This window comes from Centruroides sculpturatus, unplaced genomic scaffold (assembly GCF_000671375.1).
Source record: "Centruroides sculpturatus isolate CEXI.00-Female unplaced genomic scaffold, Cexi_2.0 scaffold479, whole genome shotgun sequence".
Lineage (NCBI taxonomy): Eukaryota > Metazoa > Arthropoda > Arachnida > Scorpiones > Buthidae > Centruroides > Centruroides sculpturatus.
The window spans coordinates 393,563-408,647 of record NW_019384896.1 but is presented as its reverse complement, the minus strand read 5'-3'; the positions used below and the strand labels follow the sequence as shown (position 1 = coordinate 408,647).

The following is a 15,085-nucleotide window of genomic DNA, read 5'->3' as shown; positions in this document are numbered from 1 at the left end:
AAATATAATAAACTAATTTAATCTATTAATGTAAAAATAAAAAAATAAAATTCAAAAATAATTTTGTTTTGGTGTTATATTATTTCATACAATTATTGGGTTTTAATTTTATTCGATATAATACAGAAACTTTGTCTTATTGTTACAAGATATTTTATGAAAATGAATTGAAAGTTTTATAAATATTTATTATCTTAATTTATTCAAGAAATTTTTTATCTGAAATTATTGCAAATTAATTTTATAATAATTAGAAAGAATATACTGTATTAATTCAAAGTTATAAAAACATTTTAATAATTAAACTTATTGTTAAAATAATATAAAATTTAAATTTAATAATTAATACAGTCTTATTGTTAAAATAAAATTAATTTAATTTAAAATTTAATAATTAATATAACCTTATTGTTAAAATAAAATTAAGATTTGTGATCTGAAATAATTCCATTCAACAAATTTTTATTTGCAATTTTAATTTATTCGATAGTAATTTATTCAAAAAATTAATTTTGTGATCTGAAATAATTCCATTCAACAAACTTTTATTTGAAATTTACTCATGAAATTAATTTTGTGATCAGGATGTGTCAAATCACTACTACTCATGTTGACATGACTATCTTGTAATACAGATATTTAAATTTTTGTGCTGAATTCATCTCACGCTGATTTCTTCTAAGTAAGTTCGTGACCGCATACTTCACGAATTTTCAGTTAAACGCACTACAAATTTAAAAGCAGGTTTCCTCGCTGCTCTCATGCTTCTGTCAGAATGACGCGATAGAATGGAGACGTTAGGAAAAAGCAATGGCAGACACAAGGGCGTACAAAAAGATTCCAAAATAAAAGTATTTAATTTGATTGAGTTTCTTACAATTTCTATGGCCTGTTACTCGAAATGGTTCTGAAGTTCAGGTGAGAATTGAGTTTGTAAAGCATTGGCCAATCGCCCATTAGACTCAGATTTATAAAAGAAGAGATATAATGAATTTTTCGAGTTTCAACCAAAACAAATTTTCTCATAAGAAACAATATAAAATGGAATCATTCATTCCTAACCCCGAAAAAAACCTATATTACACTTCTAGCTGTATTTCATGCATAAAAATGCCTAGAAGTTAAATATAATATATAGCATAATTATAATATTATATATATATGAAGCAAGCAAAACATTCTAACAACCAACCAAACCGAAACCAAAAGTGACACTTTATGAAGAAGTGCTATGAATAGATACTCTACTCTCACTTCTAGCATTAAACATAGCCGAACAATAAATACTGACAATAAGCACTTTCACAATTCCCTAAATATTATGTTTTAATTGCTTTGATTTCAATTTATTTTTTAATTTAAATCGAAGACCATAATTATATATTATTTAACTGTAATAAACGTTAATAAACTGTTATTATTTCATATTTTTTAAATTAAAGTTGAAAACAGAGAAATTACAAAAATACTTCAAAGAATTGATACTTGTTTAAGTTCTAATCAATTTAAAATTAGTTAATAAGTAAGTTACATTGAGAAAATCAAAACTCTTCTAATTGCAAAACTTATCCGTATTCAAAAAACAAGTTTTTTAATTAAAGTTGGATAACTTTACCATAGTTTAACCGAAATTCACCAAACTGCAAAAACATGAAGAAACTGTAGATTTTAAATTTCAATAAACAGCACCCAAAAATCTAAAAACACCTTTTTGTTATTAAGCTTTAAAGATTTAGCGTTTTTTGATTACATCTTATCTGAGAGTCAATTATATTTTCTAACAAATAACTTTTACACACGCAATGGTTCTACTGATCATTGTCACACCAAAAAAAAAATAAATAAATAAAAATCTAACGTGAATTTTTTTAATACTCAGACCAAAACTGCAAATTCATCCCAGAAGACTATGCTTGCTTACTGCTCACCCAGGCAAATATATATAACAACAGCACACAAAAGTAGATTGATTTTTTTTTTGTTTGATCTAAAAACGATAGTCCCGATAACGCGATACACAAATAACTTTTTTTCTTTATAAATGAAGGAATACCTGGTGTGTCTAGAAAATAAAGAGACTGTGATCGCCTGTACAAAATAACCGCACGTGAGCCAGAGTGAGTGGATGGATAAACGACTTTGAGCAAGTAAGAATAAGCACAGTACGTCTCCACTTGCAACCACTATTAGATTATTGTAAATGTTTGCAGCAAGTAGACGTGTTGTTAGCGCATGTCGGCAAAACGACGAGCTTGAAAATAAAATCTTTGGTGAAACAGCTTATCAACCATAAAATCTTTAGTGAAATTGAAAAAAATCTCCAATGATTTTTATAACCTGCTACGTGAAACGTACAAAGACACATATCTTTCTTGTGCACGTCTGTTAGAATGACACAAGAGATTTTCTAAAAGCCGAGATAATATGAAAGAGGATAAACAATCTAGACGGCCCAGCAAATCAAAAACCGAAAAAAATGTGCGAAAAGTGAAAGAAATTGTAAACCAATACTACTACAAAAAAGTTCTGGAGTCTATGTAAGAAATGGTCAGAAGAAAGCGATGAAACTTCTGGAAAAATGGCTACATCCTTTATCAGGACAACGTACCAGTTCATTCAACTCTGTCAGTGAAACAGTTATTGGCCAAGAAGGGAGACACACTACTTAAATACCCACTGCATTTTCCTGACCTAGCTCCATGTGATTTTTATCTTTTTCCTAAAATCAAGTCTGGCTCTGAAAGGACACCGTTTCGATTTGGTTTATATTGTGAAGAAATAAACGACGAAGCCGCTGAGTAGAAGCTTAGAGATGATGCCCTGATGCACTGATATAATCATTGGAAGTCGCGGAAGCAGAAGGTTTATACATTGAAAGGGTACACAACTAATGTGAGTATACTACTCAAGATTTAAAGTTTCAACTTCAATTTTGTCATCCTCTAGCATCAACTCGTATATATAAAAAAGATATATTTATACAAAACTTTTAAAATTATACAGCCGTAATAGTTAATCGCTTTCACTTTGTAAAGTTTTAATGAGGATTTAAAACATCCTTGCTTCTGTTGTATCAATAAACTAGTTTGTTCCTGTGGCATCACACAAATGCCATCACTATTCTTAAACTGGTAAAATATAAACATTGCATGAATAACTACAATTATATTTTTGAATTTTTTCATTTTTGTCAAAAATCTAACAATATGCTTGGAAGAAATGAGTTCTTACCTTCAATTTTTTTGTATTTTGATACCTAAATGCAAAATAATAAACATATCAAATTTCAAATCTATAATTTAACTCAAGTTACATCCATTAACATCAGGTTTGTGTTAAAATTTTCATGTACAGTACATTTTATCTTTAAAGATCAGAGGAAAAAGCTTTGTTAATTTAATCCAACGAAAATATTAGAGTAGTAATATAGAAACTATAGACCCACCACTGTGTAGGTTAGTAGTTTGCTAGTTGTTTTATTTTCATTTTTACAAAACTCCCTTCTTCCTTAGTATTAAGTTAAGTCAAATACAAATGTGACTGTATATTGTACTGTGGGAATAATTTTTCAAAAATTTAACAATGTTTGTTGCAAAAAGTGAAAACTAGAATTTTATTTTTTAACTTTTTATGAAAAGTTTTTCTTTCAGAATTATTAATTGTTTTATTTATTGAAAAATTTCATTTCAACGAGGTTTTAAAAGAATGGATATCTTGCTATAGTGGAGATTTGAAAATAGGAAATAAACCTTAAGAGTAAACCTGATAAATTTTATCATTTGTAACTGCTGAATTTATATAATATGAGGATTATTCCTAATACATATTTACATCCTATACTAAACTATTTCAGAAAAATATATCAAACAGGTTTATAAAGATGGAGAATAATAAGGATAAAAAATTCAAAACACTCATCTAATCAAATTGCTTTTTGCCATTCGATCTTTAAGAAAAAAAAATCACTGCGATTGTCATAAATAATTTGTATAGTCATATTAGTACAATTATGGCAATATTCGTACATTCAGTATAAGGAATTTTTTTAACACTACTAATATATGAATTATTTATTTTCAGTTGGATTTTTCCGATAATAATCAAAGGATCAAAGCGATTGTTAAAAGAAGAAGATCTATATGAGACTTCAAAATATCACACTTCAGAATATCTAGGGGATTTACTTCAGAAGTAAGTTAATCAATTTGTATTAAAAAATCTGATTAAGTTGAATATTTTTCTATGTTATGCAATAACAAATATCTGGAATATTGTTTTCTTACATTGCACGTAGTCTTATGAAATATGAAAGAACTTTTTAAATAAAAAACTAATGTGAGATCTGGAATTTTATAACCGAAAAAATTTAATTATTTTCACTTTTGTTATATAAAGGATTGACAAAAAAAAACAATCTTAGCTGAGAACATTTGAAACTTTCCTCCCATAACTATCAACATTCTATTGTTCCCACACAGCCTGCAGCTCGACTTGCATAAAATTTTATAGTTAGCTACCAAATTTCGTCACTTGTTTTGGTCCCGGGAACACCTATAACCTTTATCTTTTATAACAACCGATCATGTGACCGATTTTCCCAGCAAAAAGCTATAAAAGATGCTTCCTTCCCCTTTCGGAAGAGTCACATAACGAAAGTCAGACCAACGTCATCGCCAACCGTAAGAAGAAAATCATTGAACCCGCCGTAGCTCCGAACATCGAAATCGTCCATCCCCACAGTCGCGAACTTTTATACTTGTGCTAAAAATGGGTTACCTTAAAAACATTATTTATTGGATATCTATTTGCCTTAGTGGACTTGAATCGCCGTGGAAACCTACAAAGATGTATGGAAACCCATGTAAACTCTCTCTCGAGCTCTTAGTCGATTAATTGAAGAAATTAGTGTTTGTAATTCATGTCGATCTTGTCTAATTTGAATAAACTTGTTTTAATTGTTATATGGTATCTTCCTTTACTCGTATACTGCCTTCGCCTTATCGATGACCCCGAATACTCTCCCTCCACTTGACCGACATATGAGAGTCCCGAACCTTGGCGCCAGTAATAGTAATTTAGCCATCTTGACAAGTGAGCAGGTTTAACGACCTGTTGCCGGAAAGGGAGGTGAAACGGTCTGCGATTTCCCCGGCGGTTCACACAAATAGAAATACAGTACATGGCCGGAGGTATTCACATTTAATAAATATAAAAATTATAAATACGACTTTACAAAGATAAAACTTAAAAGTGGACGCTTTACTTGTTTTACATTCTTTTGCTGAAGCAATAGCCTCAGAAGAAAGGTCGTCTCTGAAGTTTTGTGAATTATTTAAGGAGTGCTGATGGTGTGAANGTTGAATATTTTTCTATGTTATGCAATAACAAATATCTGGAATATTGTTTTCTTACATTGCACGTAGTCTTATGAAATATGAAAGAACTTTTTAAATAAAAAACTAATGTGAGATCTGGAATTTTATAACCGAAAAAATTTAATTATTTTCACTTTTGTTATATAAAGGATTGACAAAAAAAAACAATCTTAGCTGAGAACATTTGAAACTTTCCTCCCATAACTATCAACATTCTATTGTTCCCACACAGCCTGCAGCTCGACTTGCATAAAATTTTATAGTTAGCTACCAAATTTCGTCACTTGTTTTGGTCCCGGGAACACCTATAACCTTTATCTTTTATAACAACCGATCATGTGACCGATTTTCCCAGCAAAAAGCTATAAAAGATGCTTCCTTCCCCTTTCGGAAGAGTCACATAACGAAAGTCAGACCAACGTCATCGCCAACCGTAAGAAGAAAATCATTGAACCCGCCGTAGCTCCGAACATCGAAATCGTCCATCCCCACAGTCGCGAACTTTTATACTTGTGCTAAAAATGGGTTACCTTAAAAACATTATTTATTGGATATCTATTTGCCTTAGTGGACTTGAATCGCCGTGGAAACCTACAAAGATGTATGGAAACCCATGTAAACTCTCTCTCGAGCTCTTAGTCGATTAATTGAAGAAATTAGTGTTTGTAATTCATGTCGATCTTGTCTAATTTGAATAAACTTGTTTTAATTGTTATATGGTATCTTCCTTTACTCGTATACTGCCTTCGCCTTATCGATGACCCCGAATACTCTCCCTCCACTTGACCGACATATGAGAGTCCCGAACCTTGGCGCCAGTAATAGTAATTTAGCCATCTTGACAAGTGAGCAGGTTTAACGACCTGTTGCCGGAAAGGGAGGTGAAACGGTCTGCGATTTCCCCGGCGGTTCACACAAATAGAAATACAGTACATGGCCGGAGGTATTCACATTTAATAAATATAAAAATTATAAATACGACTTTACAAAGATAAAACTTAAAAGTGGACGCTTAACTTTTTTTTTATATTCTTTTGCTGAAGCAGTACCCTCAGAAGAAAGGTCGTCTCTGAAGTTTTGTGAATTATTTAAGGAGTGCTGATGGTGTGAACGGCAAAAAAAGAAAGGGCAAAATGCAAAGTTTCATTTTTGTAAAGTAGTATTTATATTTCTTATATTTAATAAATGAAAAACTTAATTACTAATTAATAAATTAATAATAATTATTATTAACTTATTATGACTATCAGATATTAATAAGAATTTTACACTGGTGTAACCTCTAGTCAAATAATATAAGATTTTATTTACAGGGGCATATAAAAAACATTTTCTTAAACTTTTAGCCTAACAAAATCGTACCTTTTTGCATATAGGAATTACATAAATACAATAAGTCTCGTTAATTTATTACACTCGTAGTAAACTAATAATAATAAATAACAAATCATAAAAATAAAAGAAAACATTAATAAACATCCATTACAGAAAATTAATTATTATAGTAGCTACTTGGAAAAAGCTAAATGACATGAAATAAATATGCTTAGAATTAAACAGTTTTCTTTTGTTAAAATACTCCTGTTACATTATACCTTACGTTAACTTTTAAATCGTTTTTATTTGTAATAATTTTACATGTTTTATTTTGTGACAGTGCTTATGAGGATTTTTCCAGCTGTATTTCATAATGCATTCGTTTATGGTTTTCGAGAGCAATAAATAAAACGAATTCAACGAATTTTCCAATCACTTGTGTTTCTTTTTTAACAAAAGCAGATCTAAAATCAGGGCTGTGGAGTCACGTAAAAATCTACCGACTCCAACTTTGATTCCGACTCCGACTTTTCCTTATCATCCAACTCCGACTTTGACTTTGGCTAAAACACCAAAACTCCACGACTCTGACTCCGACTCCGACTCCACAGCCCTGTCTAAAATGAAAAATTTTGAGCTAAGAAAGCTGAAAATTTTTAATTTTAGATCTGCTTTTGTTAAAAAAATAAAATAAGCCAATTTTTAAAGACATTTATTTTACCATTTTAATCGAAGAAGTGAAGTCTAAGCTTTTCTCAATATTACCAGTATTTGAAAACTTTTATGTTTATCATTGGATTGACAGTCCAGAGTGGAAAAATCTTTTTAAAACTTGAAGTGGTTCCTAATAATTTAAACTAGCATTACTTTTTTAACTCAAAAAATAATTCTTTTATTTCTTTTTTTATTAAACATGTTTACAGATTTAATATTAATTAATTAACACGCATTGACTTTAAGGGTCCATTAAAAAGCCTTGACATAACTTTTCTGAAAATATATGAATCAGCATATATACATCGTTATCTATGATCTGTGCAAATTTCATGAATTATTTTTGCTGCGAAAATATTTTATGACGATTTATTAATTAGGTAATTAATTTCGCTATTGTTTTTGACTGGGAGTTTTTAAATCAAATTAATTAAATCGTTCTAAACTTCTATTTGACCTATTTGACTTGGGTAAAATTTTTTAAAACGGTATTGGATGCTTTTTATAACATCAACAGGATTTTTTTGATTTTTGTTCAGTAGAATTTTTTCCGATACCTTTTTTTCGGCCTCCTCGTAATTTAATAGCATAAAAATCGACAATATTGTGTTATATTTGAACAGATGCGGTAAGTTAGATCTCCTCATGCTTTAGACCAATATTTCCCTGAAGCGTACATGAGAACTTCCCAGGAAAGCAAACTCCAGCNTGTGTGAACAGACTAACATGGCAGAATTGCAGATGAGTTTCAGTGAGTGAGTTCTTTCGCTGTTAAAATAGTGTAAATTTGTAAATATAATTGCAAGAACTTTGTATCATGGTGTGATAATCTGGATGACCCCTTTCCAATTTGCGTCATTTCCACATTAAAAAAATATGTATTAATTTCAATTATTCAACTTTTATTTTTACAATAGTTAAAAATGAGAAAAATGATAAAATTTGGAATAAAATTAATATAACCTAAAAAGGTTACAAAACTTCAACATCCTGCAAAAACTGCTCTATTGCGCTACATTTTACAAGAACTGAGGATGTTTTGCTTTTTTCCTCCACACCTCTTATCTTAGAATTTTGCACACCACCTGGTCCAATGACACAACATTTCTGGGAAAAAGATGAGGTAATATTCGGGGATAAAAGGGCAGGTTTACATACACTCGAGGCATTTCTTCCCAGACCTTTCCATAGGAAGGCAGTTCACCCCGATAGAACATGCCACATACAGTCTCTCCTTCTTGAATTGGGACCAGAGCATTCCTAGCCAACAACCACCGACTATTCGTATCATGTACACCGAGGTAATATGATTTCATGTAAACTCTCTCTCTCCACTAACACAGATTATAGTCATAGAGTAGACATATGTTTTATGTTTTGTTGTTTATTTACTTGTCCTTGTTATTTTGGTCTTCTGTGATTAAATTGTTAATTTTTATATTAAGGAGTTTCGTAGTCGAGTATATATTCCTTATGCACAACCCCACACAGAATCTTACCACTCGGGTTCTGTTAAATTAAGCCATCCAGTGACAAAGTGAGCAGGTCTAACAGATCTGACGGTTAGAGGGCCTTGACATTATTCGTCCGTATTCTCACAATACTTTTTTTGTAAAAACACTTTTTGGGGGATTTTTCTTGAACGGGAATTATTTCCTGTCAAGTTTTTTGGATGTCAGATTCGCGTTTAAGTGAAAATAATTATTTCATATAAAAAATAAATTTTTTGTGGATTTCTTAGGTGTATTTGAATCAGAACAAGAGTATCAAAGGAATTAAATTAAACGAATATAACTAAAATGTTATCTGGATTGGATAACAACTGCAGAAGTTATAAAAATTCACACACACACACACAAACAGCGACTTTTAAATTAGTGATTGTTTGCTAACATTTAATAAAATGTATCAGAAAATATTCACATAATTGTAAGTTAAACAATTAATGTAATCTAAACAATGAACGCATTGCATAAAGAAAACGTTACACCAATGAACTCATGTAAAATCACACTGTTCACTTTTCCAGCTGTTATGTATTCTTAACAAAAAAGTATTGGAATCATGTCAAAATTGATCCTTCGTGTTTTCTTAAATCCGTATGTTTTACCAATCTTGTCAACCCAAAAAAAGAGTAAAACTCAAGTGGATATGTATAGTCGACCTAAGTAGTGTTGACACTTGAGTTGGTTCATTTTTGAGTATTTAAAGTAAGATGCAATTGTATACAAATCCACATATACTATCTTGGGCTTCATTTAGTGTTGAAAACGTATCAATTGCATGCTGAAAATAATGTCCAAGGACTTTTTATTTACCTAATATGTATTTTATATATAGTAATAATAATAATAAGGAAGTAGGAAAAACATTATATTATGTAAACTAGGGATGAACCGATAAACAAAATGGCCGATTACCGATTACCGATTAATCGGTCACGCATTATCGGCCGATACCGATTAATCGGCCGATTAGTGTTAATAATTTATTGTGTTAATAATTAATTACGGACGGCCGGATGGCCGAACGGCCAAGGTGGCAGCCCAACTCTATTGGGGACCCGGGATCGAATTCGGACGGTTCAAGGAATATCCAGTAATTTTTTGGGGGGTGGTCCGTTCGGATATGTCGGGCCCCGTCCCTCATCACCCGGTCACCCCATTATGGGCTTGGCCGAACCCATAATGGGCCTGCTATAAGAGGCCCTCTTAGTGCCCACAGGGCGGAAAGAGTATAAAAAAAATAATTAATTATATTATGATTATTATTCATGTAAGTGTATATTTTTAATAAAAATATAAAATTTTATATGATAAAAATAATTTTATAACAACTTGTTATAGAAATAATTTTCAATATGAAGCTATTTTTTCTTTCTCAGATGTATTAAATTAAAATGATAAATTATTATTTTGATAAACTTTTAAATTTTAATTAATATCTAAATCCAAACCCCCATGGCTTCCAGTATTGCTTGGAAATTTTTTAAGAAAGATAAAAACGAGAAGTTTTTCAAGTGCAATTTATGCCAGTCTTTTCTTTCAAGAGATGGAAAAAATGCTAAAACTTTCGCCACCAAAAACATGATAAATCATCTGGAAAAATGTCATCATGAAAAATTTTTAAAATAAACTTAAAAGATGAAAAGAGAAAGTTCTGAAACGAAAGAAGCTGAATGTTCATCAGTAACAACTGAAACTCATATCCAAAGACAAGCTACTTTAACTCAATTAATAGAGAAGAAAAAATTGTGGAATATCAACGATCCAAAGAAGTTCATTATTTGATTGGATAAATGATAAGCGTAGATATACAGAATACTTTGTTGTATCAGATTTAGGATTTCAAAGATTACTAAAAATTTCGTTTCTAATTACAATATTCCCAGCAGAAAATATATATCTGAGAATAACATCCGTGATATATTTCAAAAAGTTCAGTCAAAAATTCAGAAAGCTATTGATGATTCAAAATATACAGTATTTCTTTAACCGCTGATATTTGGACAGCAACTACAAATAATTTTCCTTTTTAAAATGTAACAGCCTCACTGGTTGAAGGATAATTTTCAGCAAGAGCTGTTTTGCGAATTGTTCCCTTTGAAGGTTCTCATACAGCTACACTTATCAGCGAACAGATAAAGATAGTTCTTGAACGATATAAGTTGACAAAAGTCATAAGATATTCTTAGTACTGAGAGATTCCGGAGCAAATATGGTAGCTGGAATCAGGAATTGCAACTTAGAAGTATTATCATGCTTTACACATACACTGCAGCTGACACTAAACGAATGCATATTTTCTCAACAAGATGTGAAAACTATAATCACAGTTAATAGAAATATTGTCACACATTTTAATCATTCTTCTGTAGCTATAAGCAAATTGGAAGATTTGCGAGACAAGTTAGGTTTGCAGAAACACAAATTAATTCAAGATGTTCCTACTCGCTAGAATTCTACTTACTGCATGTTGCAAAGAAACTTTGAACAGCAAAAAGCCCTTGTGCATATATGCTATAGATAATAAAATTCCCACGTTGAGCACATATCAGTGGTCTCTCTTATTATCAAAAGTAAAGAGTAGTTCCTTTAAAAATGGCATTAATTCCACTATAGAAAGACTAGAAAATTCAATATAAAAAGATTTTCAGCATATATAGAAAACAAGTCTCTATGGTTGTCATCCTTATTAGATCCAAGATTCAAAATTAAATTTCAAAAAAAAAAAAAATAATGATAGAGAAAATAAAAAGATGGACAATCGATAGCTTAGATAATGTTGATAATTCAAAATCTCAAGAATTAAATTCTGAAGCTTCTGCTTCTGGAGACGATCAAGATGGAGGATAATCTCTGAGTTTTTCTAATTTATTTGATGAATTAACTTCTGGTGAACGAAAGAATGAATAAAAGCATGTTTTTAAAAAGGAAGAAAAAAACAAAACAAACGAACAAACGTTTCGATCAAGAATTAGAATAATATTTACATTTACCTTTTATACAAAGACATAGCGATCCATTTTTTTGGTGGAGAGTTCAAAAGAATTTTTTTCTAATTTAAGCAAAATAGCTATGAAATATCTAAGTCCCTTAGCATTTCCATTAAAAGTGAAAGAATTTTCAGAGTTGGAGGTAACATTTAAGAGCTTTGAAAATGGTGAAGTTCTCATGTTTTATTATTACAGGTTTAGGGTTTTAAAGTTTGGATATTAAATTTTTATTTGTTTTATATATTTAAAGTTTAAACTTTAAATAAAACAGATAGTTTTGAATAGGTTACATTATACCTTATGATATGTATTAATAAAAGAAATAATTTAAGTTAAATTTTCTTTTAATATTTAGATTGTCATGTAATAAATAATAAATATATAACAGAAATTTAATATTTTTTATTATTAGCCTTTTGCGTGACATTCTAACAAAAATATTAAAATACAAAATTGGCCGATTATTAAAACCGATTAATCGGGGGAAATGGCCGATACCGATTAATCGGGAAAATGGCCGATATGGCCGATTACCGATTACTTACCGATTAATCGGTGCATCCTTAATGTAAACACTCACTTACTACCACACAATATCCATTTAATTTCTACAATCTCATACATTCATACATTAGATTATGCTGGGGTAGTCACAGTAGTGACACACCATGGACTGAAAATACACTCACAGACAGACACACAAAACACAATTCCATCACAAGCCTGCCTGGCAAAGAAGAATTGAAACACAAATAAATGAAATTAGATAGCAATTAGGCAGGCTGACACAATACACTAAAAACAACATAACACTCAAATTAAAGAAACAACTCAAAAACATTTTCACGAAAATCAAAACACACACAAAAGACGAAAATCACATCACACACATTACTCGATACATTAAAACAAAAACTCGTAGCGAAAGCACGTAGACTCAAACGATACAAAACATGTACACTACGAAAAGGACAAATTAAATTATTCACAAACAATGAAAAACTTTTCTACAGAAAAATAATCAAAACAAACACTGATACACAGCACAGTCACACACCAACAAAAGAAAAACTCACAACTTATTGGTCTCCTCTTAGGTCAATGCTGTTACACATAATGCTGATGCAGGCTGGATCGAGGAGGAGAACAGAAACTTGCACAACATACCAACTATGCCCTGTGCTGAAATAAACTTACACGACATCCGCTATGCTGTTAACAGAAAACACAACTGGAAGACACCTAGTGTAGACAACATTCACAATTTCTGGTACAAAAAATTTACATCACTGCACCAGGAACTGGCTAAACATCTAACACACATCATCATCAACCCACAAGACATGCCAAAATTTCTTACTCAGGGCATCACCTACATGAAACCTTAAAACAACAACATCACAGACCCACACAATACATATCAATTACATGTCTTCCAACACTCTACAAATTATTCACATCCTGTATCACAAACTAACTATACAAACATGTTGAAGAACACGACATTCTTACAGAACAACAAAAAAATTGCCCTATAAATCACAGGGGATGCAAAGAACAGTTACTCATAGATTCAGTCATTCTACGGCAAGTACACAAACAACACAGAAACATACACATGGCATATATACTACAGAAAAGCATTTGACAGTGTTCCATACAGTTGGCTGCTACATATTCTACACATGTACAAAATACATCTGTCACTCATTGCATTCTTCCAGAACACTATGCAGCACTGGAGAACAACACTACATCTCAGGGTTAGTAACAATTCCATACAAACAAACGAAATATTCATTAGGCGAGGAATTTTTCAAGAATGTTCCTTGTGTCCTCTCTGGTTCTGTCTAGCCCTGAATCCATTATCCACCATGTTAAACAACACGCATTATGGCTACAATATCAGAAATGAAAAAACAACGCAGTTTACACTTTCACATCTCATGTACATGGATGACATAAAACTATGCATCCATAGAAAAACCACTTCAGCAGCTCCTACAAATCACACATTCATACACCAAGGACATACAAATAAAGTTTGGCTTGGAGAAATGCAAAAAACTTCACATAGCAAAAGGAAACCTGAAGAAAGAAGAGTTTTCACTTAGAAATGGAATATTTTGCACTTGGAAATGAGGACATTATTGAATCCATGAAAGAGTGCGAGTTCTACAAGTTTTTAGAGTTCCAACAGGCCAAACTAACAGAACATACACAAATAAAGCAAAGATTAATTAAAGAATACCCAAGTAGGTTAAATACTATCCTCAAAATACATAGATATAGTATAGAGGAGAAGGTGGTATTATGGAACCCCAATTACATTTTAGTGAATTGTAAACAAGGTATCATAACTACACCCACATTTATGGAATTATGGTATTTATGGTATTATGGAACCCCAATTACATTTTAGTGAATTGTAAACAAGGTATCATAACTACACCCTGTAATGGACACTTTGTACCATACATGTGATTGGTCGAGTTGCCAGTGGCGCGAAACTATTGTTCGTGGGATTATGACTGAACGCCCCTAAGGCGGAAGACCCCTAACTGCGAAATGGAAGTCGTTGGGAGAATAACCCTGCGCGGTACGAGAGGAACCGCAGGGTCAGTCACTTTTTGGTTTGGTCTCTGGTTGTGAGGACGTCGATCAGTGTGAGACGCAAGAAGAACGAAGTTATACCCCAGAATAGATTTGAACCTTGGGGTACGAACTCATCACTTTGAATTTGTACCTGGCTAAGATTCCCGTTAGCCGTAACAAATTGGAGCCACCAGTGAGGACAGAGGTTCATCACATCTGAATAAAAAGAAAAGAACAAAGAAAGAAACGACGGCAAAGTTCAACTTGAAAGGAAGAGAAAACGGTAAGTTCATTGTTCCTTTGTCTCATACACAAGGTCCAGCAATAATTGGGTTTTGCGACCGGGGATTATTATATAGCCTACAGTATAATCATAAAATAAGTTACAGTTTGGGTAACTCAATATTAAATTGTGACAGGAATTATTGTATCTAACCAAAATGCCGAAAAAGTTAGCCATGAAAGACAAAATTGATATTTTAGAGGATAGAATTGCTTCTAAAGATAACGAAATTATACAACTAAAATCAATTATTTGTGAATTACAAGATAAAATTAAAAATCTTGAGAAAAAAGAAAAAAATAAATA

General features: G+C 31.4%; 1 protein-coding gene across 1 annotated transcript in view; it reads left to right on the top strand.

Moving 5' to 3' along the window:
* Positions 1-901: 901 nt before the first annotated feature.
* The window catches only part of LOC111631379 (multidrug resistance-associated protein 4-like), a 44,890-nt gene continuing 30,706 nt past the window's right edge, over positions 902-15,085 (top strand). The window contains exons 1-2 of the mRNA XM_023375607.1: positions 902-918; positions 4,081-4,191. Coding sequence (XP_023231375.1) covers positions 902-918; positions 4,081-4,191 — 128 coding nt within the window. The remainder of the gene's footprint in view (positions 919-4,080; positions 4,192-15,085) is intronic.